Genomic DNA, 27,164 nt, shown 5'->3' on the forward strand with positions numbered 1-27,164 from the left:
CAAAACAACAAAAAATACTGCAACGAACAAATCGGGCAGTCAAGACGTTTTAGTGGCCCCGTTTGAGTGACCACAGGTCCAAAATTACAAATGTAGACGCAAAAACTCCTGACAAAATTGTTTTAACTAATAAATGAACTTTTTTTTAAAAGCAGGAAATGAATATATAATTATGCCGTTAAAATGGTATTTCATTTGATAAAGAGCCCATTGTGATGTTTTTAGGACTCAAACTCAAAGTTTAGAACTTGGACCTTAAACTGGGACTTGTCACTGTTGACTTGCAACATGACTTAACTCGTGACCAGCAAAACAATGACTTGGTCAGTGAGCATCATAAAGAGGTTTTGCAGTCCGTGTGAAATTTTTCGATGCATATTTAATGAAACCGACTGCAGTCATAGTAGTTTGGGTGCTCAAACTTTCACAAGCTGACGCAACCAAACGTCACCGAGCTAATCCAAGTGGAACATGTATAATAGAGTCAGCTGGCAATCCCAGTCTGTTATATAAGCTGAAGTCGTGCTAATACAGGCTGAGTAAACTCAGCACTGATTAAAAGACCTGTTCTGATATACACATATTCACATAGGAATACATTATATGCAGCTGAAAACAAAAGCATTGCATTCTTCTAGGAAGATACAGTATAGTATTCATATCTTTTCTGTATGCAGTTTAGTATGCACTGACGAGATATGAGGTTGAGTTTCAAGGCTATTTGATACAAAGACTTCATTCTGTGTCATGAAGGGTCACAGTGAAGTACTGACTGGTCCTGTTTTGAATAAAAATACAAACCTATGCCTAACTGAGTTATTCTCATATGCAAGAGTACTCTTTATTTGAAGAAAGTGAAGTTATGTTGTGGAATAATGTACATGAGGGGAGTCCAGGTAGTGGAGAAATAGACCAAGGAAAAAAAAAAGAACGGGATGTACTTACAGTCAAGGAAACACCACTTTGGAGATAATCTTTGTGAGGAAAGATTCTTCGGCTTGGCTGCATCCTCCTGAAAAGATAAACAGACACAGAGTTAGATTAGGAGAAAAGAAGAAGAAGAAGAAATGGGTGGTTGGAGGAGCAAGTTTGGCTTCTTTCTTTAAGTGTGAAACTGCGGTTTAACAACAGTCTGATACGGGAACGGGCAATCTGTTTGACGTCCTTTTTATGGTGAATATGAGCTGTTAACATCAGGGCAAAGCAACAAGGTACCATGTTTGCAAACTACTTGTGGTCAAACCTGCCATTATAACTCTTGTTTGAGATGTGATGTAACAAATGTTTGAGATGTGATTGTTGTGTTATTTGCATTTTGATTGACTTGATTTTCAAGTGTTGACTTCAGAGGTCTGCCGACCTAGGAACCAACCTGGTCTCCCTCACAACTCGTCAAATGCTGAACACTTGATGCTCTACCTTTTGTAATTCTGAAGCTAAAGAGCAGTCTGGGCTCTTAAAAAAAGAGCCAAAAAAAAACACTGATGAGAGCCAGGGCCAGTTCATTACATTGTTTAACCCTTTGAAACCTGAGCATATTGGCTGGATTTCTTTCCAAAACAAGGCAATGAGCAACTTAACAAGACATGACCAAAAAATGAGCAAGAAATTAGTAAAAAGTACCTAAAATGAGAAGGGAAAAAAGCAAACAGGCGAAACTTACCTTTAAAAAGAGGCAAAAATTTAATTGAAAAAAATAATGTAACATACTTTTAAGAATGACATTTTTCTGAACATTTTCCCTAATTTTTCGATAATATCTAATAATCTCCCCCTGCTAATTTTCATCCTGTTGTCTTGTCACATTTTCCTAATTTTTTGCACTTTAGGGGACATTTTTAATCATGCAGCTCATTGCTTTTTTCCCCTTACATGATAGTGAAAGACGTCTGAATGCATTACAACCAATGCAATAATGTAACATAACAGACGACGCACAGGTAAAACCACACGTAATGCTTGCCATCATAAAGCTAAAAGTCAGGTAACTTTACAACACTGCATACGACAAATAATAAAAGGAAACTACTAAATTGTAAAACTGCATAAATTGTAGCCCAAAGACAAATGTGGAGCTCACAGCAGAGAGCAGGAACATAACGGCATAATGTCACAGGTGGCCTGCAAGGTAACAAACTAATCACAGAGGGACGGCAGTTTGACTCCCGGCTCCTCCTGCCGCCACATTCACTCCTCTTTAGTCCTCACTGGTGATTTTCTGAATGTAGTTTGTCATTTAGCCCGCAGTAATCTGTCAGAGGTCACACTCTCTCCTCCTCTGTGTCTGTGTCTGTCTGACCACAGAGCTTTAATCTCTGGAATAATGATTCTGCACTCTGCTGCTTTGATCTATTTATATATTCTAACATTGTGCTAAATCACCCAAAAATATCTGGATTTTTAATGACACTCAGATTTGCCTTCCTTTGCAGCTTAATAACTGTGATAATCTAGTATAACTTTTCATACTGAAGACATTCACTCCCTTAACTTTAGTAATAGTGCTCATACTGCACAGTGAAAATAGTAAAAATAAATAAATAAAGTTAAAGTAAGTTTAATTAGGAACAAGTAATAAAAGTATCAAAAGTTAAGGCCCCCAATGCAGAAAAATAGTTTTAAAAAAAGAAAGAAAAAACAAAAAGAAAAAACAAAAAAACAACTACAAATTATTTCTAAAAAAAAAAAATAGAAAAAAAACACCTCACAAACTCAGAGTTATTAAAATAAATAAGAGAAAAACATCTCAAACCTCAACATTATAAAAACAAAAAAATAAAAAATTCTAAATTTTACAAAAGAAAATTAACAGTAAATTAAAACCCACCAAATTCAAAAATATTATAAATACTTTTTTTTAAAAAAAAAAACAGAGAAAAAGCATGCAGTGTTGATCAAACCAGTTTTCTGTGAATTGACTGATCGATGAATGAAGTAATTATTGCAGCTGTGTTCATTTTGGGTGATTATCTTGCTGAGCAAAACCTCTAAGTATCATTAACTTTTGACTACCACAGAGCTTGTTTTTTGCCACAATCCAAAATCCAATGCAAAATTCCCAAAGGCTTTTTTAACAAGGAAGCCAGAGCAATGTTAGCTTCTGGGTTGGCCTACAGAATAACCTCATCCCTGGGGTACTCTATAGATATAATAGGCCCCCATCTCCAACACTGTATCCAGTTTTCTTAATACATCCATGCTGCACCATACTAACTAAGCTGTCAGCTAGCGTAAGGGTTAGCTACACATTTTTTTTCCAAATATGGTCACTTTGGGCTCCAAAAATCCAAGATGGCTGAACCCAAGACTTCAAAAAAGGGAGTCCACAAACCAGTGTGTGACATCATGTTGATTACGTCCATTATATATGGTCGAGGACACTATCTCCTTATAACAAAACATAAATGAAGCAGGCGTCATATTTGATTTAGCAATAAAGTTTGAACAAACTGGTCTATCAGATTTGTAAAACACAGGGGAATTCTGCCTGTGACCTGGAGGAAGATGTCCACACCTTCAAATCAACTCGCCTCATTACTGGAACTTTTTGTATTTTGGTTCTTTTTTTTTTTTTTTTTACATCCCGTCTCCAATTAGCTCAGAAAGCTGCAGCAAGATTTTTAACAAGATCAAAAAAAAACCAGACACCATTACTGAGATTCCTGCCTCCCCGCTCGGGCTCCCTGTTAGCTGCAGACTGAAGTTTAAAACCTTGTTCTTTGTTTACGCTGCACTAACTGGTCTTAGCCCTTCTTCCATCTGTGAACTGCTGCCCCTGCACCACACTGCCAGACACCTTAGATCCTCCGACCAAAGACTCCTGCCTGTCCACAGATCAAGCGCTAAATGTTGTGCTAATGGAGTTTCTCAGCAGAAGCCCCACAAATGTGGATCCTCTGCCTCCTTAAATCTGCTCCTCTCTATAAATGTTTCAAACTTTAAGTTTTATTCTGTTAACTGTGCCTCAAGTTTCATCATTCCTGCATGCGTCTGAGGCTTTATGTTATATGCTGCATGCTCTTTAGTTCCTTCTTGCTTTAAAAAACTTTGGTTCATCTTTGTTTTGCCATTCTTGTTAAAAACAAAAACCATCGTGTTCAGATCGTGTTGAAACTGTTTTACAGCGTTGTTGATTCAAATTCAGGGTTAATTAGGAAGCTGCACAACAATAAACATCTCTGCTTGTTCAGTAGTGACACATTATGGTGTTTAAAACAGCACTTCTGCCCCCAAATGTTTTTTACAGACCTGTACAAATGTTTGTGGATGTCAAACACGTGTGTATGGGTGTTTTTTAGCGACCTGGTGCTCTGTTTTCAGCAGCATTTCTGCCTCCAAATGTGGATGTTTTTTTTGGCCACCTGTCGCTGCATTTCTAGCATTTCGGCCCCAAAATGTGGCTGTTCTTGAGTGACTTGTTGCTGCATTTGCAGCAGTGGTTTGGTCCCCAAAACATTGGCTATTATTTAGCAAGTTGTCGCTGTGTTTTCAGCAGTGTTCTTGCATCCAAACGTGGGTGTTTTTTAGTAACCCATGGCTACATGTTCAGCTGTGTTTCTACCCCCAAATGTAGATCTTTTTAGCAACTCATGGCTGCATTTACAGCTGTTATTCTATCTTCAAAAATAGGTGGGGTTTTTTGCACACAGTCACTGTGTTTCCAGCAGTGTTTCTGCCCTCAAACAGCTTTTTTAAACAAGTTGCTTTTAAACATTTGTGCCCCCAAATATGGGTGGTTTTTTTTAGCATCCTGTGGCTGTGTTTTCAGCGACTTTTGTGCCATCAAACGTTCTTTTAAGCCAAAACATTTTCATGCCTACTTAATAGAGTGATAAGGGTGCAGCAAAACAGCAAAAATGGGACTTAACCTAAATAAAAAGTAACTTTTGACATGATGTTTTACATTACAAAAAACACAAAAAAGTTAACAATGTGAAAGAAGGAAAATGGGCATTGGAACTAATTAAAGTTCAAGAGCAAAATGTATTCAGTGACCTGCATGGCTCCTGATTAGTTCAACTGCTTGTCTACCAGCCAATAACATCTCGGTCTGAAGTTGACAAAACAGCTTGACCTGTGGCTCTACTGCTAATAAGAGGAATCTTGTATTCAGTGACATCCTGTCTCGGTCTGTCATGTTATCTGACGTTAGCGGTTCTGGGAGAATCAGATTTTATAGAATTGATTCATCTGCAATCCGCTGAGAACGAGAACAGGAGCAGCAACAAAGCAGCTGAGCAGACAGCACGCTGACATTTACGAAAAGGTTAGACAAAAACAAAGATGGTGACAGCTGTGACCTCACAATGCTTGCAAGACATGAAAATTAGAAAGCAGACAAGACAGTGGTGGGATGTAATTAAGTACATTTACTCAAGTACTGCACTTCAGGACAAATTTGAGTTACCTGTTCTTTACTTGAGTATTCATGCCACTTTATAGTTTTACCCCACTACATTTAAAAGGGAAATATTGTACTCTGTACTTCATTACATTTATCTGAATGCTTTAGTTTCTTAGCAAATTATGATTTCTGCATAAAAACATGAGTTTTTAAAATGTGTTTTGTAATAAATGGAATTACCAAACAGTTTATACAAGTCCAGCTGCATCAATTAGCTGATTAATCAATTAGTTAATTGACAGAAAATTAATTGCTAACTGTTTTTGATAAACACTTAATTTTTTTTTCTTTTGTTTTTTTAATTTTTTTAAAAATAATTTTAAGTTCTGTAGGGTGTTTTTTTCCTATTATTTATAACTTCATTTATTTATTTATTCGACAATTTAAGGTTTGGGGGTGTTTTTTCTAGTTTTTATCATTCTAAATTTTGGGGGGTGGTTGGTCTTTTTTTTTAAATTTTTTTAAAAAATATTTCTGAAGGTTTTTTGGAAAAATTTTTTGGGTTGTTCATTCTTTGTAATTTTTGCGTTTTGGGATGTTTAGGGTTTTTTCCAATTTTTTAATATTTTGTTGGGGTTTTTTTCTTCTCTGTTTTAATAATCTTGAGTTTTTAGGTTTTTTATCCTTTTGAGTTTGGGAGTGTTTAGTAATTTTTCAAACAATTTTGAGTTTCAGGGTGTTTTTTAGTTTCTTAAATAATTTTGAGTTTTCTAGTAATCTTAAGGTTCTTGTTTTTCTGCATTTGGTACTTTTAATACATTAAGTATATTTTCCTGAGTACACTAACTAAGTAAAACTAGTCAGATTTATCATCAATGCCGTTCTTGCAGCCTCAAAGCAACACAAAACAATTTCAGCTCAGCGCTGTAGAGTAGTGACTGAATGTAAAAAGTCACCTTCCAACAGCCGCGACAGGAGGAAAAACGAGGCGAAAGAAAGAAAAGTTGTTTTCCCTTCAAACTGCAAAGCTTTCGTGCAGACTGTGACAGAAAGGCTGGATGAAGTAAACACTCCTACTCTCCTCCCTGCGTTTGTCTGCACTTATCTCATCCTGCTGTCGACTCTGGCAGCAGTCTCGAGCCGAGTAAAACGCCCGCAGGCTTTTACGGCAGCCCTACAAACACGGAATCAAACGCTGAACACGTTTGACTGACTGACTCCTCTCTTCACCTTCTTTCTTCTCCCGCCGCTCCTGCGCTCGCTCCAGTTTACCTTCTTACACACAAAGTTGCTGAGTTCTCTCTGTGTTTCGGTCAGATTTAGTAAGCCTCGTCTCTGATTCACTCTGCGTCTGGAGTCGGGTGTGTTATATATCAAAAAGGAGCGCCGGCCTGGATGTGCAGTTTGCCTATCGCTCGAGGAATCAGCAGCGAGATACACGTCTCCTCTTTACAAAATATTCTGACAATAATTCTCAAAAATCCAATAAAGGATGACATATTACCTATATTTTTTAAAGTATATATAAATCTGGTATTAGAAAATTGATTAAATATGAATAAAACTAAATGCTGCTGACATTTTAACCCTTCGAAACCTGGAGCGACATCACATTTAAACCTTTGAACCCTCAGCAGTGGAGTATTTAATTTTTAAAATAAAAGGAAAAATCACAATGAGCAATTTGGTGAGAAATGTGCTACAAATTTGTTAAAAAGCTAGAGAAGGTAAAAACTTTACTATAAGTATATCTTACTACATACTTTAATCATGTTACAGCAACATCACAATTTTTTGGCATTTTTTGGGTCATTTCCTTGTTTGTTTTTTGCTTCGCTTTCTTTATTTTCTCTTTTTTTGTAATTTTGTATTATTATTATTATTATTAAAACGGTACCCTATATCTCGAGAAAAGGGAAAAAGCTGAGGAAAAACTATATTTATATTCATCACAATTACATATCTAATATTATGCTACAGAATTATTATCCGTTTAAGCACTTTTTCCAAGTCTATCTCGTTATCTTGAGATGACAACAATTTTTTTTTTTTAAATAGCATAACAAAACAACCATTTATTATCTTTTGATAACAATGTCATTTATCTTGCTATCTTGAAACAACAAACCTTCTGTTTTTCCAAGATAATGTCATAAAAGTGTTGTTTTTTTCAATGACATATCTTAACTAACTATTTTTTGAGATAACCTAATAAAATAAACTTTTTTTTGGAGATGACAAATAAAACCTTTTATCATCTCCGGTTATTGGGTTGATTGTGGCGTCATCACGACATAAAGTTTTTTTTTTTCCTGAGATAATTAAAATTGCTGAGTCGTGATCTCAAAATATATGTTTTAAATGTAAAGTCTGGTTGTACTGATGTTTACCAGTAAAAAAACAAACACAGACAGTAATATTTTGGTCACACAGTGAATAAATGTACTGAATACATACTAATTGAAGTGCAACACTGTTACCAGAAATCATCTCACAAAAACTGCACCAGCGAGCATCACCAGAGAGCAGGAGATCAAACGGCGAAAACGAGCGTTACATCATCCGGTTGCTATGCAACACAAAGTCTGACAACAACTCACGAGCCGTCTTCTCGGTGTTAGTGATCTAACCTATATAACAACTGGATAGTGTTGTTAAAAATAACATTCGCAGAGCTGGTGTTGCTCCGCTCGCTCCTGAAGGGGAAGATGAAAAGCTCATTGTGAGATGAAGGATGTGGGTACATGACATCCACAGAGGGAGAGCAGAGCGCGGCCCTCTCATCCACACCGGTTGCCTAAATACAGCGTGTTCCAGAGATCTCTCGCATCCAGCTCGTTTACATGCATTTAGGTAATGGGATTACCTCTGCTTTTCAGCTGCTCTATGAAGCATCTTGGAAGTACGTTTTCCTTTTTTGAAGGTTGAGGGAGCGCGGCTGGATTAGAGCTTATTACACGGCCATGTGCACCATTCACAAGGGTCGGACATTAACATGCGCGCATGTCACTGAGGCAGGAGAGATAAAAAAATATGGACTTCTTTTTAACCCCCAAACACAGAAGCGATTGTTTTGATGACTGAAGATGGAATAAAGAATCGAGGATGTGTGGAGGCGTTTGTTGATTTGGTGTCAGGCCAGTTTTCTTCGGCTAAATACCAAGAGAACCGAGGAAATGATGTCTGATTTCAGTAAGAGAGCAACAAGACAGAGCAACAAGTGAATGTTAACAGTGACTGTGTTAAATATGATTTTAACCCTTTAACAGTAATTGTAGCCGCACAGCTGACTTTTAGTTTTGCGATCAAATTGCTTCTTTTTTAAGAAAAAACTTTTTTAAAAGACATTTTAGTATTTTGATTATACTGTAAATCTATTTTTGTGACTAGATTCATACTAGATGCAATAGAAGAGGCTGTATTTTGTACAGTTTTGAGATATTTATGGCTATTTCAGTTGGTTAACCCTTTAAAAGCTGGGCTTATCTGCTTGATTTCCTTCAAAACAATGAGCAGGTAAAGAAAAAAGTGACCCAGAAATAAGCGAGACATTAGTAAAAAAAAAAAAAAAGGGAAAAAGTACTAGAAACTCACCTGAAAAACCCAAAACAAACCTACACGAACATCGAAAAGTTACCAAAAAAGCAATTATCCGAAAAAAAGTGCTTGAAAATTATAATAAATGACTTCAACATTTTAATTGTAAATATAGTTCTCTTGACTAGCTTTTAAAAGTATAAAAAAAATTGTAAAAGTTACAAATTGTCCTTTACCCCACATTTCTGAAAGAAATCAGAACAATCTTCTCTCACAGGTTTAAAAACTTGTGAAAAGCATGTGAATGCAGCTCAAGAAAAGTGATGACGATCCAGGTTCCAAAGGGTTAATTGTCTTTACCTTGTTTCTCACATCAAAAGTCTCAGCCTTTATCAAAAAGCGCTGACAGGAAAGTGTTAGCTTGGAATATTTGAGCTTCGAGGTGGCAGATGGTGCTATTTTATCATGAAAAAAACCTTTAATTATCCAGGTGAAAAAAAAAGTCCCAAGTCCCAAAAGTCCAGCAATAACACAAACTGACTGTCTCCTTTTGTACTGTGAGAACAAAAAATAACTGATTCTGTCAGTGAAGTCTGGTGGCTGTGTACAGGGGCAGCAGTAAAACATATATAAGCCTCATAAGAAAAAGAAACCACCATTAAAATAAAAAATAAAAATCAATATCAGTTTAAGTGTACTCTATATTTAGATGATTTTACAGCTTTATCTTGCCATTAGACAGCCCTCTCCCTGCCGTTATATTGCCCTCTTTAAACTCACCAGACTCCTCTGACAGAAACTATCATTTTACCTCACAGCATACAGCAGTTTGTAGTCTGGCGTTGACTTTATCGTTAAGTTTGTTTGTGCGACTTCTGGAATCAAAAACAAAAAGGCAGCCAGAGCAGTATGCAGGTTTATACGTAGCAAAAATGCTTTGCACAAATCACGTGAGGTCCTATCTCCTTGTCTCCCTCCTGTGTGATTACCTGCACAGCCCTAATGTGTTGCACCTGTGTCCAATTGTCTCCCCTCTCCCAGTCAAGTCCTTGTGTGAGTTTTGTGAGCCTTTTTGAGAGTTAGACCTGTTTTCTGTTTTTTTGCACAGACGATTTTGTACCTCTGCCTGAGCTTTGTTTGGATCTTCTGTGTACCGACCTGTTTTTTGGCTATTAAAGGATTGCTCGTTAATTCTTCATACACGGTGTCTGTGTCTGCTTTGGTGGACACAACCCCTTTAGGAAAGATACAGAATTATCATAAATTGAAACATAAACATAAATTGAAAAAAAAACCCACTGAAAATTATGAAGCCACCTTTAAAGTGAAGTCCACTCTATTAACCCTTTAACACCTGGATCAACGTCAGTTTTGTTGTGCTGCGTTCAGATGCCTTTCACAAGCATTTAATCCTGGGAAAATTGATTTAATTTGCAAAAAAATTCTAAGATTATTAAGAAATTATTTTTAAAAAATAAATTAGGTGGGGAGTGGTAGGAGGATTGTTGGATAATATATATATATATATATATATATATATATATATATATATATATATATATATATATATATATATATATATATATATATATATATTAATTCTTATAAACATGTATTTAAAAATTTAATACAGAAAATTATATTTTTTTATTTTTTCCTCTTTCTTAACGTCATTTTCTTGTTTTTTTGGGGGGTTATGTCTGAGTTTTTTTTTGTTTTTTTCTTTTTTTTTGTTTTTTTATCAGTTTGTTGCTAATTTTTGTGGCACTCCTTGTCACGTTGTCAAAAAATTAGATGGGGAGTGGGAGAACGATTATTAGGGAAAATGTCCAAAAATACTTACAATTATGTACTTAAAACTATGATACAGAAAAAAAACCTTCTTAACACTATTCTCTTATTTTTTGCATTTTGTTTTTGTTTGTTTTTTATTTTCTTGTAATTTTTTTTTTCTTTTTTTTACAAATTTCTTGCCAATTTTTGGTCTACATCTTGTTAAGTTGCTCATTGCCTTCTTACCAGATTTCAGAAATCCTGCCAATATGCTTGAGTTTCAAAGGGTTAAGCAGTGAAATAAGACTGCACAGCTCTGTGCTCTCTTCAGGTTACACAGGCCGGCGCACTGTAAAAGCACAGCAACCTCATCCCCTCCGCTGCACCTGTCAGGATGACAGAGCATGACAGTACTGCGTCCCAGTAGCTCAAAACTCCCCACGGCCACGGAGAGGACAGAAAGAAGAAAAAATTCAGACAGCAAAACAAGACTAGGTCAAAACCTTGTACATGGCTGCTCCTTGTATGGTGGAATTTAAACTGTAGCCAAAGTGTTTCAGTGAGAGTCAGTGATGTCTAAAATGCAAATTAATTAATGTTCACATGCAATTATCTGTAGTGGTCCCAGTAGTGCTCTTCAAGTGGACTTAAGTAGCACTTGATGTGACGTGGTCAAGAAGACTTAATTAATCCCTTTATTAATTCATTTGTTGCATTGCATTGTTGTTAACCACTCTGATTCAAACTGTTTGCTGCTCAGTATCGTCTCCCACTTTCCCGACAGACAGATTAGTGGGTGTACTTTGTATTAAACAACCTTGGGATGCGGACGACTACTCTGCTATTTTTTGTGACAGTGCAGCTCTACTTTGTCACATGCTGTACACGGTGGAGTTAAGAGTGACACATTTTCCACGGCTGAGGTTGTTTTCTATGAGATGCCGTTTCTGTTTTATTGCGCTGGGTAACACCTCGCCACCTCTCTGACTGACACCGACAATTAAATTCAGTCCCAACCAGAGACGTTGCGTACAAGGTGACATTAAATTAATGTGAAACTACAAAGCTTTGCATAATATATGTCATTCGGTGCAACGCGTGTTAATTAATAAACAGCGGTGGAATGTAATTAAGTACATTTATTCAAACGCTTGAGTACAAGTTTGAGGTTTGTGTAGTGTACTTGAGTATTTCAATTTTTCCCACTTTCTACTTCTACTCCACTAAATCTTAATCTTTTTTCTGCACTACATGTACTTTTATTAAATTAACCTTTTTTGTTTCTTTATTTCAGGTTCAAATACTTGGTTTTGTTGTAAGAAACATGGCTATTAAATGTTTCATTAAAAATATCTGTTTTTTTCACTGCAAAAACATATGCTTAATGTCCCAAGGTCTCGTTAAAAATACTTGATTTGGGGGCTGGAAAATGGCTGCAAAGTGTCTCGATGTCTTGTTAAAAATACCTTTAAGTACTTTTACTGTTCATAATTTAGGTACTTTTACTCCAGAATCCAGAGCTTCTACGTGTAACAGAGTATTTTTACAGTGTGGTTTTGGTACTTTTACTCAAGTAAAGTAAATTACTTCTTTCACCTCCCACTATAAACCCTAACCCAAACTCTGGACTGTGATATTTTGCTCTAGTTTAAACACTATTTCCAATTATTTAACCAAACATGCAGGAACAATTATAGATTTTATTATAGCACCAAATATGTTTCAGTCTCTAGTGCATCCTTAATTTTATTGCTAGCAAAATACTCTCTGAGTATTTATGTCTGTTGGCTACATTTGTGTAACCCAAGGTTTGCCTGTGCTACCCAAAGAGGCAGCTGGATTAAACAGATGAACAATGACTTTTTAGTTCTATCGGTAAAATGTTTGTTTTAAACTTTGCCCACTTCCCTGTCAGTTCCCTTCTGGCTGTTTGATTGCTATAATAGGGTTAAAAAAGGAGTTCAGTGCAAATATTCTGTGCATTACTCCGCACAGCAGCGATGTTTCAGCACCACGGACAGCACATCAGCGCCTCTGCTGCGCCCGCAGCCCCGACACTTAACAAACAGAGCTGTCCACGGTGCTGAAACAACTACTAGGTTATATCAAATGTATCTCTGTCAATCTACACTATAAATAATAAATATAATAGATGCATACGGCTTAAAGCCCCCTCCAACCAGTTTTGCTTCCTGTTTAATGGTTGATGTTCTGTCTTAAACAGAAATCTGCTGCTGGTTGCTTCGTAGTATCAGCTGATTAAGTAATTTTAAGTTACTTCATGTAGTAATAAGTATTGCTAGAATCTATTATGGCATTTACAAACTGTTTTTGTTTGTTTGTTTGTTTGTTTGTTTTAAATAGAGAATGAACTGTTGTTCATACATACCTTACATCAGAGATACTAAACTTGCTTTGCTTGGGGGCCAATCGCAGTATCACAGTAAGTATGATATATTATGAATCTAAAGAGCTTTAGAAAGTTTTGCTACTACAAGTAGTGAAAACTGACTTTATATTATGGTTCAATTTCAAAAGTATCGAGCTCTTTGAGTTTCAGTTATAACATTTATAATTGGTTTTCTGTCTGATCCTGTGTGCTGCTGACCGCGTGACAGACAAAACTGCGAAAAGCATTTATTGAACAATTGAGACTTTGCAAAGATTGGAACTGTACTTTGAATTGTCTTTCTCAGTTGATTGTTATTGTTCTCAGACCTCTTCAAACGTGATCAGGGCCTCAAAGAGAAAAATTAATTGACCCTGCACTGAAATAAAGAAACAATTAGAAATAAAAGATTCACTTTAAGTCACTGAGCACTTGTTTTATCTCTTTGGATGCAACAGTCTGAGTCTAAATCCCCTCAAACAACAGCTCGCAATACAACTCACAAAACTCAGCAAATTAATTTGATTTCTTTCAAAAACTGGTAAGAAGGCAAAGGGTAACTTAACTAGACGTGACCTAAAAATGACTGAGAAATTAGTGAAGTTGTAAGCTAAAGTAGCAGTAAAATAGAAGATGCAAGACAAATACCTTAAAATAAAAAAAAGAATGAAAGACAAACAAACAGAAATGTCTTGCAATGTATTCAATTTAAAGGATTTTTTTTGCTGGCGAAGTTGCTTATTGCCTTTTCCCCCATGTTTTTTAAAAGAAATCAATTAGTTCCTGTTTCAAAAGGTTAAAAAGCTTGTGAAAGTTGTCTGAACGCAGCATTAGAAAACTGATGCCGACTTAAGTTTCATAGGGTTAACTTACCTCCCCACAAAAAACAGAATATTGATAGCGTGAGCACACTGAAACACAGTATATCAATACACTTTGTACCGGTCAGACACACACACATATCAAAAAAACACAAACTATAGTCCATGCATCATGCTGTTAACATGCTGAGACACATGAGGGGAAACTAATCTCTACTTTATGTGTATATCTTCTGATGATTTCATGAATAAAACTAGTTTGAGGGTGTTTTTGTTCATATATTGTGAAGTGAAAGGGAATCTAAATCAGAGAAGTGTGCTGATTAATTATCCTCTTAAAGCATTAAAGCGTGATGAAAAAGGCTGATCAAAAGCAGAAAAAAGATGAATTCTGCAGGTAGAAATATAGTTACAGTTGTGTGGACGGCACAGCGTGAAAGACATTAATTCCCAGCGCCTCAAATCTGCACCCACGCTGAGGCCATTTACGTTGAACTTTCATCTGAGGACAAACTGAAAGTCCTGTCGAGTCAGGTTTTTTGTGCACAAGGTTGTGTTTTCTAAATGGACGGTAAATGGACTTGCTCTTGTAAAGCACCTTTCTTGTCTTTTCACCACTCAAAGCGCTTTAACTCTACATGCTACAGTCACCCATTCACACACATCCACACTCTGTAGGCTGAGGCAGCCAAACGAAGTGCCACCTGCTACTCAGTAAACCATTCAAACACACTCACACACGGATGGAACAGCCATCAGAAGCAATATGAGGTTTAGTATCTTGCCCAAGGAAACTTCAGCAAGCGTACTGGAGGAGCCGGGGATCCAACCGCCGACCTTCCAATAAGTGGAAGACCCACTTTTAGGTTGCAACACAATCATCTACAGAATAGCCATTACAAGTGGCCACTGACTCTGTTTTAGGCTACAAATAGATTACCATTTCTACATGCCTTGCCAGTAAGTCAAGTTGCAGTTTACATCCATGTCTGTCTCGACTCATATGTAACCATGACGACAGACGATGCTTCAAATATGGATGTTGCCGCAAAGAAGCTAAAAATTCCAAAACATGAATGCTTCACATACATCTTCAACCCGGCAGCGCAGACGATCACAGTTTTAAGGTGGACAACCACATTAAGTGTCACCAATTCAGTATCAGACCAAATTTCAGATGTGGTCACAATCTTTCATTCTTATGTTATGGTGTTAAATAACAGCAGTCGAAGTGTTTTTGCAAAACAGTATGATTTCACAGTAAAGCTTACCTTTGACCTCTAAATTTGCATATTAAATGTAGTCAATTAATCATTTCATCCCATAAAATGTGTAAAAATGTGTCATAGAAGGGTTGGGTTGTAGAATAAATATGTTAACTCACAACAAGCAAAGGCAACCCTTTAGCAGACTGACAGAGGAGTTTTTGGTTACCCAAAAAAATGTCCAAGGACATTTGTGCCCTAGATATCCAAGGACATCTAGGGCACAAGATTGATCAGGTTGAGTCATAGCTGCAAAACAGCGTGCTAGGTAACGGTTTTTGATGGGCAGGGCTCAGTGTTTTTCTGCGTTGACACTAAGGAAGGACAGGAAAGAAGTTTCATGGTTACAGAAAACTGGGCGGGAGGAAGTATGCTCCAGAGAACAAGTTATAAACAAGATTTTTTTGGCTGGATTTCTAAAAAAACTGAGCTGGTCCAGTCCATTTATGAGATCCTCCACTGGGATCTGGAAAAAACACTAATATGCCCACTGCACCAGAGAGGGAAATCCTTAGGATGAATCCGAAGCCTTGGGGAGGGGCAGATGCCGACTACACGGTAGATACTATCTGCACAGGAATTGTTGGAAGGAAGGCACACAGCCTCGTCAAGAGGCGAAGACGCTCCCTCTAGGATTAACTTGGAGGAGGAGGCTACAGAGATCAAGAGAGCGCAGTAAACAAACATTATTGGCGAAGGCAGCAGCAGGGGGATGGCTGGCACATATGTACCAATTGACAATCACTACTGGGGCTTTGTCTTTAAAGCTTCTCCGTATCATAGCACTGCAAAGAGATGAGCGATCATGACCATTACAGACAAACATCAAGATGGCTGAGGATCAAAAGGCGTGATCCATGAAACACGCATGCTGTTGGATTCAAGCGACTGATCTCCACCAACTAGATTGCCTGAGAAAAGGCAGTTTGATGCAGAAAAACAGCGAATGACCCCAGGTTACATCACCGACGATGTGCCTTTGTGCATCACGAAATGTGTAAAAGAAAAAGTTGACAGAATCAGTATGTTATGTGCTGTGTGTCATGCTCAAAGTCAAAGCATGGCTCTCAGATGTCTATGTCAGTGACAGACGCAATTTTCAACACAATACAATCTTACTTTATGCAGCCTCATTAAAATGCAGCTGAATCTGTTTGCACCTATCCTGCCATTTGCAGTCCTGATACAGTGCAGTGCTGTACTTGGGAATGGTTTTGAAATACTTGTACTTTACTTGAGTGTTTTATTTTGATGCTACTTTATACTTTTAGTCTACAACACTTTAGTGGGAAATATTGTATTTTTTACTTGAATACATTTATTTGACAGCTTCAGTTACTTTTCAAAGAAAGATTTTGCACATTCATCTTTCATTAGTCTATTTATACAAGTACAGCTGAAACAATTAGCTGATTAATCCATCAGTCGATTCTCAGAAGATGTAAACATTTAAGTTTTTTTCTAATTTTAAAAAATAATTAAAATTTTGGGGGGGTGTTACTTTCACTGCTTATAATTTTAAGTTTCTGGATGTTTTTTCTTCTTTTTTTTATGTGTTTTATTTTTATGTTTTTTACATTCTAAAGTTTGGAGTGTTTTTTTATGTTTTTTATCATTCAGACTTTTTTGGATTTTTTATAATTATGAGTTTTGAGTGTTTTTTCTTTTTTTATTATTTAGTTGTTTTTTTAAAACAAGTCTTGGCACATCTCTAGTGTTTGCATTGCACTGAAAATAGAGGCTCAAGAAGCTCCAGTACTCAAAGTGTTTTCATGTAAAGCAAAAAGTCACTAAAGACGATTCACAGACAACTATTGACATTGATTTCTTCACAGTTGGGTTTTGCTATAAAAGCTTCCACACACATACTAAAATACTTCTACTACTACAACCAAATTAAAAAGAAAGCGTCTGTACTCAGACCTATTGAACAAAATGGTTAAACAGATGACCTGCCTCTCACCTCTGCAGGTGGAAGGCCAGTACCACTTCAGTAGTGCCTTTTTTTTATTTCACTTTTCATCCTAAAGTGTCTGACATTGATGGTTAAACACTCATGGAATCATTTCTGCTGTTTGTAATAAAGAAAGTACAAAAGACAAACTCTCAGTTTTACTTTCCTCCCAGCCACAGTCTGGACTGGGCTCGGCTGAATATAGCCCTGTTTCAGACATGTAATCTCTAACTTTGCCGGCTTCATTTATCTGTTAAAGTAATGGCCTTTTGGCCTTTCAAACATAGGTCTCCATTAGGGAGATGTTCCATAATGACTGTTCGAACATGAAAGGACCAAAATGGATAGAGCTGCAATACTCATGTGATATTTAGCGTCTGACACACAAGATAAAGGTCTAAAGCACCATTTCCCTCCTTTCCACAGTGCCAGTAGAGCTGGAGAGTAGTGCTGAGTTGGGAAAGTATGATATTATGAAAGAGGCGTATCCAGTGACAGATGCTGAACCGTTTTTTTGCAGTTAAGGTAAATATTTTCATAGCTTGGGGCTAAAAACTTACATCTTTAAGACTGGTTCCAGTATTTTTTAACTCAATATGTTTAAAATTGTCAAAAACTACACCATAATTACTATTTTAAATGGATTAGGTATTTTTCCAACCAAATGTATTCCTACCTATGAGCATCTCAGAAATACAATATAACCACAAAAAACACAAAGCAGCCACACAAAACACAAAGTGACAAAAGTGTGTCAAAGTGACACAAAATAACCTCAAAGGGACTCAAAACGACCATACGGAGATGCAAAATGATCAAAAAGGACAAAAAACTGCCTCAAGGAGACACAGAGCTACAATAAAGGGAAACAAAACCACAATAAGATGCATACTGACTACAAGGAGGTGCAAAACAAACAAAAAACGAGGTAAAACCGCCACACAGTCTTGCTCCTATGTCAGGAGACCAGGGCCCCATACATGATGATACAGCATGCAAGGCATGTGCTCCTTTCTTGTGCTGCTCATGTCACATTTTTCCGGCAGACATGAATAAAATAAAAATATTCAGCGTGAGGCGTAGAGGCGCACTGCTCTGCAAGGCCCCATGTGGCTCATTCAGCTAATCGAAATCAAGCAAGAAGCGGGCTCTACTACTGTTTTAATACCAGTAACTGTGATAGGAACAGTGGGACAATGACAAATGCAGATAAAAGGTTGATATAAGCCGCATTTAATTACAATGAAGGTCACCCCATTATTCAAATACTAACCGTCAAATACATGCACGGAGTTGCATGAGCAGCCAGGTGAATCTCCCTACTGGGTATATAATGGCGTTTACTATGCAGATAAATAGGCGAGCTAGCAAGTTAGCAGTTGGACTGTGAGAGAGCGCTGGAGAATGTGAGATATGAGGGGAATTCATGTCTCATGTCCTGATTGCATGCAGGTTTAGTAATCTCCTGTCTTATTACAGGAGTTAGGTTTGTGTGTGTTTTTCTGTTCGCATTTAAGCGCCCGCTTGCACACGCAGCCCATCTCCACATGCACGTCGCGCTTTGCCAAGGTTGAAGTCTGTCTCAGTGTGATTGGGAACTAAGACTCGGAGTTGTTGAGGTACTCTTTTAGGTGAAGCACACTATTTTCTTTATTTTAAGCATTTCGGTAGAGCTATTCTCATTCTCTCACTCTGCTCTGTTTTGATGCTGACTAAAACGTTAGTATGTTTTTATTTTGCGTGGTATTTGGAGTGAATAAAAGGATATTCAATTTTTTTCTGATCCTGTTTAGAACATGGTTTCAGCTGTGTGCACGAACCATGTTGTGTAATGCATTAGTAATGTAGTACTAGCCACATGCTGTACTTTGTATTCCCTGGAGTAGGATACAGAATCTGTTCTGTTTATGTGTGTGGGTGTTTGTTTGTTTAGAATAGTGTGTGTGTGTGTGTGTGTGTGTGTGTGTGTGTGTGTGTGTGTGTGTGTGCATGTGTGTGTGCATGTGTGCCTGCATGTGTGCGCGGTGGAGAAATTCAAAGCTGGATGTCATTTTGGTGGAACATTCGGAGCCGTCTTTAACTCGACTCCTTCAGCCATCAATCACTCACGCTGGCTCTGGTGTCAGCTGTAACCTTTCCACCAAAATCCATCTCTGTATTCAGACAGGAAGCTGCTCATGACTTTGATGGTTTGACTCAAAAAAAATAAGTAAATTCAAACACGCCTGAGAGAACTGCAGCACAGTAACCTGTTAGCTCCTTCTTCAAGCTTTCTTATTAACGATGCTGTGGTTGAATGTTGTCACCTGTACACGTATTGTCTAAGTTCAATGAGCAGTTTGGACCAAAAAAGTGTTTTAGCAGAACACACACTATACAACTACACTCCTTCCATACGCATCGTCTTTCCTGTGTTTGATGTTTTTCTGCTTCTTTTAGCATATTTACAATGCAAAGTGAAAGTTATTGATTGACTGATAATTCTCATCTGTAATATTTTCCAATAAAATGTTGAGCTATTAGTTTCCCGTGTGCCTCTGAGCTTTACAAAAACACACACGACAAGCTCCAGCATCCAACTACCAACCTGCAATCCCAAGCACCTGAGGGAAGGATGCACAGAACAGAAGTCCTGGAGAGGAAAATGGAAGCATGGCAGAGTAGAGAGGAGAGCGATCTATAGGCTTGACAACTCAAACTGTGAGGCAGCGCACTGAAAATTGCATGCATTTGCTCAGCCAATGAGAGCGAGCCGAGACCCAGCCATATAGATGTCTTAATACAACTTGACATCTCGACAGAAACACAACACAGTTGTTTTCAGAGTGTGACGCCTCTGCATGTTATGTAAAACAAACTTTACGACTGCAAAAAGTCCTTGCTGTCTATTAACTCAACCAAACACACTTTAATTAGCTTTGTTCCAAACAAAAAAAAACTTTTCTGCTTCCTCTCCCCTTCATCTTCCTTTGTGACGCTGCTTTCTCTTTCCACTCAGTGTCACAGAACCACAGTCTTTTCATCTCCACACCCCCCTCCCTCACCGTCCCCTCCTCTCTCCTCCTTACCTCCTGCAAACGCTGGATGTGTTCTCTGCAGGTTTCTAAGTCGCTGTCACCGGAAACCACGATCAGTCCCAGAGGAATGGCTGGAGATACAGAGGAACAAGACAATTATCCAACAGCACTTTGATATCTACTTATACAGCGGTGCTCAACTTCGGCCCCCAGGAGTCTCTGAGTGCTGCTGGTGTTCATTCTGGTCATATAGCAGGCGCTGGTGTCAAATTAAATATGTAGGAAGGACAATAAGCAGCACAGTGGTTCTGAGGACCGAAACTGGGAACCACCAGCAGCTGATAAACTGGCTGTAAATTATTCTGAAATATTTGTTAAAACATCCTCTTTGAGCTGTTTCAAGTCCTTAAAATCACAAGTCAAAGCAGATTTGACATTGTGTGTGAGGTATTGTGCAATTTCAAAACCACATGTCAGGTCTGCAGATACTTTGAGACCACAAGAACTGCGAACATGGGTGGATTACTAAGTGAGCCGACCGCACACAGGCCCAGGGGACCGTTGTGTCAAAGGGCCGCCCTGACTTTTACTTGCAAAATGTTACTCCAAAAATCATGTCGAAATCAAAATTACTACAAAGAGACAGAAAAATAAATACAAAGAGACACAAAATGAATACAAAGACACACAATAAAATAATCACAAGGAGACACAAAACTAGTACAGACACAAAAAACACCATTTGGAGACACAAACCCCCAAAAAATCTGATTCATGACCACAAAGACACACAAAACCACCACAAAGTCAGTGTGTCTATGTAGGAGAGGTGGTGGGGCCCCCTTTGCATATCTGTGCCCAGAGGCTCATTGTCCTCTGATCCGCCCCTGACTGTGACTGGACACTATGGGTTGCTTTTGGTTTTTGTATTAATGAACAAGAAGCTAGAGGCTGTGATGTGGCGTTTTTTGTTTTTCATAAACAAAAAACTAACAAAGACATCTCCGCTGCAAACATTCAGCTCAGCACGATCACTGCTCTGCATTACAGAGAATAAAAGAACATAAACGCGTAGACTGTGTAGACGTCTCCTACTCAGCCACGAGACAAGGCCAACTGGAAGTTACTTCAAAGTAACTCCAGTTCGAAATGTGCCTGCTGTTCCTCAATATCAAAAAGGAGAATAAAAAGTGCATAAACACAAATTCTGTGCTGAACATAATTAAAGCACATAGAGCCGAATCATGTGCGGCACATTTGTACAGTTTAGTTAGTGAAGCCCAGTATTTAAGAATGACATCAATATTGGACATCTCCACAAATGATAATTTACGCTCCGTGCCAAGTTTCCGTGCCAAGTTAACGTTGGTGTGTTTTTTTTATTTCCTTAAATGAGCCTGACCAAGCTGGCTCGTCATCTGTAAGCCGACATAGGTCGTTGAAACAAGAGTGCTCCCCGAGGCGGCGCAGGCCTGCCGCCAGCTGCACCAACACAAACACTGCTGGCTCAACATCACACAGATCATTGTGCTGAAAGAGCTGTCAAACCCACACACACACACACACACACACACACACACACACACACACACACACACACATACACCTCTCATTGATACTAAATGTCTCAGTGTGGAAGACAAAGACTGCAGTGGGAGTGAGCTGTAGTAACTTGACTATGGAAGCTCATGTTGTGTCTTGTATCGATTCTTCTGTGCTTAGGTTTGCTATCTTTAGTGCATTTATACCAAGAAGTATGAAAAAATGAAATACGCTATGAGAACCTGGATGGTGTCCTAACGGCCAAAATGCTGAGTGTGGACTGTTGGACTTGAGGTTGAAGAGGTTGGACCATGGATGTATAAGGAGACCTGGATACAGCAGGGACACTCAACTTGCTCTGCTTGAGGGCCACTTTTTCTGAGATTTTATGATGGCATGATGATTATGATGACAATATGATGTCCCAAGTTTCTAGTATTTTAGGACAGTTCTGGGATTTTAGTATGTCTAAGATCTAAGATTGTCTGACATTTCTAGGATTTTAGGACATTTCTAGGATTTTAGGTTGTTTCTATGATTTTATGACATTTGTAGGATTTTAGGGCTTTCCAAGATTTTGGGATGTTTCTAGGCTTTTAGAACATTTTTAGGATTTTAGGATGGTCCTAGGATTTGGGGTGTTACTAGGATGTTAGGACATTTATAGAATTTGAGGACATTCCTTGGATTTACAGACATTTCTAGGATATTTTGGACATTTTTAAGGACATTCTTGGCTTAGCTAGGAAGAAGAAGAAGGAGAGAGAATTAACAAAAAATATATGGGGAAAAAAATATGTATTTAAAATGATGTAGGAAAAAAATCTTTTAGGGGGGGCTTCTTTTCAGGTCATTTCCTTGTTTGTATTTGGCTTGTCTTTTTATAGTTGTTGTTAGTTTTGTTTTTTTGTGGGATTTTTTGCAGAATTTCAGGTAATGTTCTTGTATTTTAATTTAATTTCATTAATTCATTCATAATTTCTTGCCAACATTTTGGGTCATTTCTTGTAAAGTCGCTCATTGCCTTCTTATGTTCTTGAAAGGAATCACGCCAGTTTGCACAGTTTTTAAAGAGTTAAACAGAAACACCTGTCATGTGGCTGGATTATCTTGGAAAAGGAGAAGTGCTCACTAACATGGATATAAACAAAACTGTGACAATTTGAGAGACATATATCCATCGAGTACGTTAAAAAAATCAGCTGTGTTTGATTTGAGACAACGCTACCATGTCAAGATTTGGGCTCTACAAAAGTAATGACACAGTGCGCACAGTGTAGTACTAATGGAAGTATCTTAACTGAGACACAGCATTAGTCGTATTTTGACAGATTTAAGTAAAATGTAGCCTGTCCGCGTTTCTCTAATTCTTTCCCAAAAATCCTTTAGAAATATGACAGGAAAAGCACAGCAGTATATTTGCAAAGTGCATCTTAAAACCAAACACGCTTTCAAATTGCAAATGCTGCATTCATTTAATGGACTGTCTTTGAGTTTGTTTTTTATCTGACCTTTTCAAGTTGCACACGGGCAGATGGTTTGTTGTGTGCGCTGATGCACTGTTTTGTGAAGACAGCTCATGAAAATACAAGCAGTGTTCAGGGTTTTGCATCAAGAAGACAAAATGTGGAAAATGTAAATCGCACTGAAGGATTTCCACAGACATATTAGAGCATGATTAGAACGTGATTATTTGATTAGTCAATTAGTCTCGCAGCGGAAAATTAATTGCAAAGCACTTTGATAAGTGATTAATTGGGTCATATAGCCTGATATCCTCAGGTTCCAACTCAACAAATGTGAGGATGAGGTGTTTTTCTTTGTTTCACATCAGTATAAACCCTTTGAAACCTGGAACGACATACTTTTTCTCATGCTGCTTTTAGATGCCTTTCACAAGTATTTAAATCTTAAATTAGTGTGATTTTTTTTTTTTTTTTCAAAAACAAGGGAAAAAAGGCAATGAGCAACTTGTTCAACTTGGCAATGTTCGACAAATTGCAAGACAGTAATAGATCTCAAAAAGCTAGAAAATGCACAGTGCATAATGTGACAAAATTATTAAGCACTTTCTAGGTTCTAGGTTATTCTTTGGTGGGTTTAACTTTCTTTTCTTTTACTTTTATTGATTTATTTATTTTTTATTATTATTTTACTAATTTACAGGTAATTTTCTTATACTTCTTACTTTTTTTGCTAATATTTGGTCATTTCTTTCATCACTCATTTGCCTTCTCTCTGTGCGTTTGAAAGAAATCAAGCTAATTTGCACAGGTTTCAAAGCATTAAACTATGTCCACATTGAGTCATAAATGTAACAGTCTTGTAGAAAGACTTCGATGGACTGTTAAAAACTCTTTTTATAATAATCATAATTACGTATTTTAAATTTTTACATTTTTTTTTAAATTAAGAAATTAATTATTTCTATTCTTTTTATTTATTAATTTCTTTTAAATAATTTCCAGGTAATTTTCTTGTATTTTTTACTGATTACTTGATCATGTTTGGGTTAATTCTTCTTTTATAGCTCATTGCCTTCCTCCCATGATACCTTTGGCTTTGAAACAGGTTTTAGGGATGTGGAAAAACCCACTTCATATATTATAACTAACAGCATTTCTTTATGATTGTCCAATGACTTTGCTACCATTTATCTAACATTTGGTACTCATACGTTGTTATTTTTACCAGCCAAAACAACGTCTCCATAGTATTTGATCAGAATTTGAATCAGCTCTTAGATGATAGCTCTTGTGTAATGCTGCGCAGCCATGTGCAGTCATGAAAGGTCATCAGAATCTTTATTATACAATCTCCATTTTCTCTTCATGTTCGGGATGGAGCCACAGCGAGAGATGATATAACGGCAGCGCCTCGGAGTACGGAGCATATTTTTACCGTCTCCCCAAAGTGTGACACATCCACAAGTTGAGAGCAGTGATTGATTTGCATAATGAGAAAAAAAACTTTAGACAGACCAGAGACCAGAGGACAAGATATGAAAATTATGAAATCGGTCCGAAAAACGACAGAACTGAATTTGAAAAAAAGAAAAACATATGATTGTGATTTATTTTATTAATATGAAGGTAATATGTATACATATTTCCCCCCCAAGTAGTGCATACAAATGATGATGAAACTGATGTCAATCAAGGTTTCAAAATGTTAACATGCCGTTTACTGTATTGTAAAAGCTAACAGCGCCACCCTGTGTCAAAACTTTAAACTAAAATAAACCCACTGACTGCATATGCATGTGTGTGTGTCTCTATGTGTGTGTGTGTGTGTGTAGCCAGCTGAGTGTAATTGTTCCTAATGAGAGACAGACAGACAGAGGAGCGTTCCCACTCTATATTCCTGAAACATAAGCGTGCTGCTCTAGTTTTTGTGTGTGTTTTGTTTGAACGCAGACGCATCCAGCCCCTCCTCAGCAGAAATGAAGGGTGTCTGAGATGCGGCATGAAGAAGACAGCTTGCAGTGATCTCGTTGACCTTCACATCAGCGCTCCACCTCCTAATCATCACGCAGCTTTATTTATTCCCACTTGAGCGTGAAGATGCTGCCGTCATTCAGGTACATCGACCTGCAGCTTCTTGGCCCTGTTTAACTCCTTACTGGGTACCATGACTACATACTTATGAGACAATGGCTGAAAATATGAGCTTATATAACCGATTACTCTCTGCAGAGAAAAATATAGGAGTTCAAAGATGCAATAGGCAGTTTTATTTTGGCTTTGGGACTCCGAAAAATTAAACTTCTGCAGCTCCTTTTGGCTTTGTTTTTAGGCTTTAGAAAATCTTTTCTGTGACGGGAGACTTTAGCCAATCGTGTGTGTCCTCAGACCTACCAGATCCCCGTGTTGTATCCTCCTCCTAAGTATCCGACTCAAACCGCCACTCCTGTCACCACCACAACAACCACCGCTGCTACGACTTTAAAGCCAGCAGCACAAAAGCTGTTTTATTACTTGTGAAGGGCATCTGAATGCAGCACAGGAAACACTGATGTTGATCCAGGTTTGAAAGGAGTTAAATTGTTAGCCAAAAAATAAAAAATAAAAATGCACTACTTTGTCTCTGATGCAGCTGCCTCTCTGGCTACACTCCCCACTCTGTACTCTGTATCATGTCACGAATAAAACATTTTTCAACCAAAACTATAAGGTTTAATCCTAATGCTTTTTCTGGGTCTGTTTTTTGTTCTGACCTCCATATATTTGCTTATTTTTGTGTTTTGAGTGTTGCACCAGCTAAAGACCAAAACTCCCACACAGTTTGTCCAGTTCCATCAGTTCCCCGATGTGTGTCTACAAATATGCTGTTTGGAATATATACGGATTCCAGTGTGCACGTGTGTGTGTGTGTTTTCTTACATGCTTGCCGTAGTTTGTCCTTGTCATAGTGCAGAGCCTCGTAGTCGGTCATGCTGATCTTACTGACTCTGATCCTCAGCCTCTCTGGGACCGGCTGCTGACTGAGACACAAAAAAGACCAGACAGCTTTCAGAAAACTCATAATTAAAAGTTGTATGTAGTCGTGTCCAGTTGGAGCAGAGATACTCAACTTATGGCCACAGGCCAAATCTTGCCCCTGAAAGGGTGCCAGATGGCCCCTGAAACCATTTTCACCATTAAAAAAATCACATACTGAGAATTGTAGTACATAACAGTACATAAGGTGCCAGAGTGCATAAAAAGCATCAAAATAGAGCTTGTTTATCAAAAAAGCACCAATGGAAGATCCCTAGCCAAGCCTCTAATGTCCTGAAAAGCTGAAAAATCCTAAAATCTTATAAATGATCTAAAAATCCCAGAAACATCCAACAATTCAGTAAATGTCATTAAATCCTAGAAACCTCCTAAAATCCTTAAAACGTCCTAAAATCCTAGAAACATCCTTAAATCTGAGGAATGCCCTAAAATCATTAATCGCATTCCTTAAATCCTAGAAACTTCCTAAAAGCCTAGAAACCTTCTAAAATCCCCAAAAAATTCCTAAATCTGAGCATGTTCATGTTCTAAAATCCTTGAAATGTCCCAAAATCCTAGAAACATCCTAATATCCAAGAAACGTCCTGAAATCCTAGAAACATGTATGGGGCTGCAACTGTCCCCTGGCCCCCTGTCATTCTGCAAAAGTGGCCCCCAGGCAAAGCAAGTTGGGTTAGCGGCTCCTCTGTTAAAAAATCGCATCATCATGCTATTTGGCAGCAGGGTCAGAAAGTCTGAATTAACTCAGCTGGCTGAAGTTGTGACAATCTGTGTGTAACTTACTCGTTGAGGTGCGGCAGTGACGTCCGCCGCTTGGTCTTCTGAACCATGTTGGCCTGGTTTCTGAGGCTGATGTGGATCACAGAGGGAGTGAGTCTGCAAGGTTCACCATCCACCTAACAATTACACCAATCAATCATATTAACAGGTTCATCCCCAAACTACCTCAGTGCGTGCATTTAGATTCATAATCAGTGAACAACGTGGTGATAATGCGTCACTGATTCTCACTGTGAAGAATGT

The 27,164-nt window shown here is 37.8% G+C and overlaps 1 protein-coding gene across 5 annotated transcripts in view; it reads right to left on the minus strand.

Annotated features, from left to right (window-relative positions):
* LOC121962649 (diacylglycerol kinase zeta) overlaps positions 1-27,164 on the minus strand; it is a 113,548-nt gene that overhangs the window by 29,876 nt on the left and 56,508 nt on the right. For 4 of the 5 annotated variants that reach the window (XM_088074427.1, XM_088074426.1, XM_088074425.1 and 1 more), the window contains 5 exons: positions 26,925-27,037; positions 26,025-26,125; positions 20,152-20,231; positions 19,671-19,715; positions 946-1,012 (listed from right to left, as the gene is read on the minus strand). In XM_088074427.1, coding sequence (XP_087930553.1) covers positions 946-1,012; positions 19,671-19,715; positions 20,152-20,231; positions 26,025-26,125; positions 26,925-27,037 — 406 coding nt within the window. The remainder of the gene's footprint in view (positions 1-945; positions 1,013-19,670; positions 19,716-20,151; positions 20,232-26,024; positions 26,126-26,924; positions 27,038-27,164) is intronic. The other variant, XM_088074424.1, reaches the window with a different exon arrangement.

Source organism: Plectropomus leopardus, chromosome 24 (assembly GCF_026936395.1).
Source record: "Plectropomus leopardus strain MGB_pleo_1.0 chromosome 24, ASM2693639v1, whole genome shotgun sequence".
NCBI lineage: Eukaryota > Metazoa > Chordata > Actinopteri > Perciformes > Serranidae > Plectropomus > Plectropomus leopardus.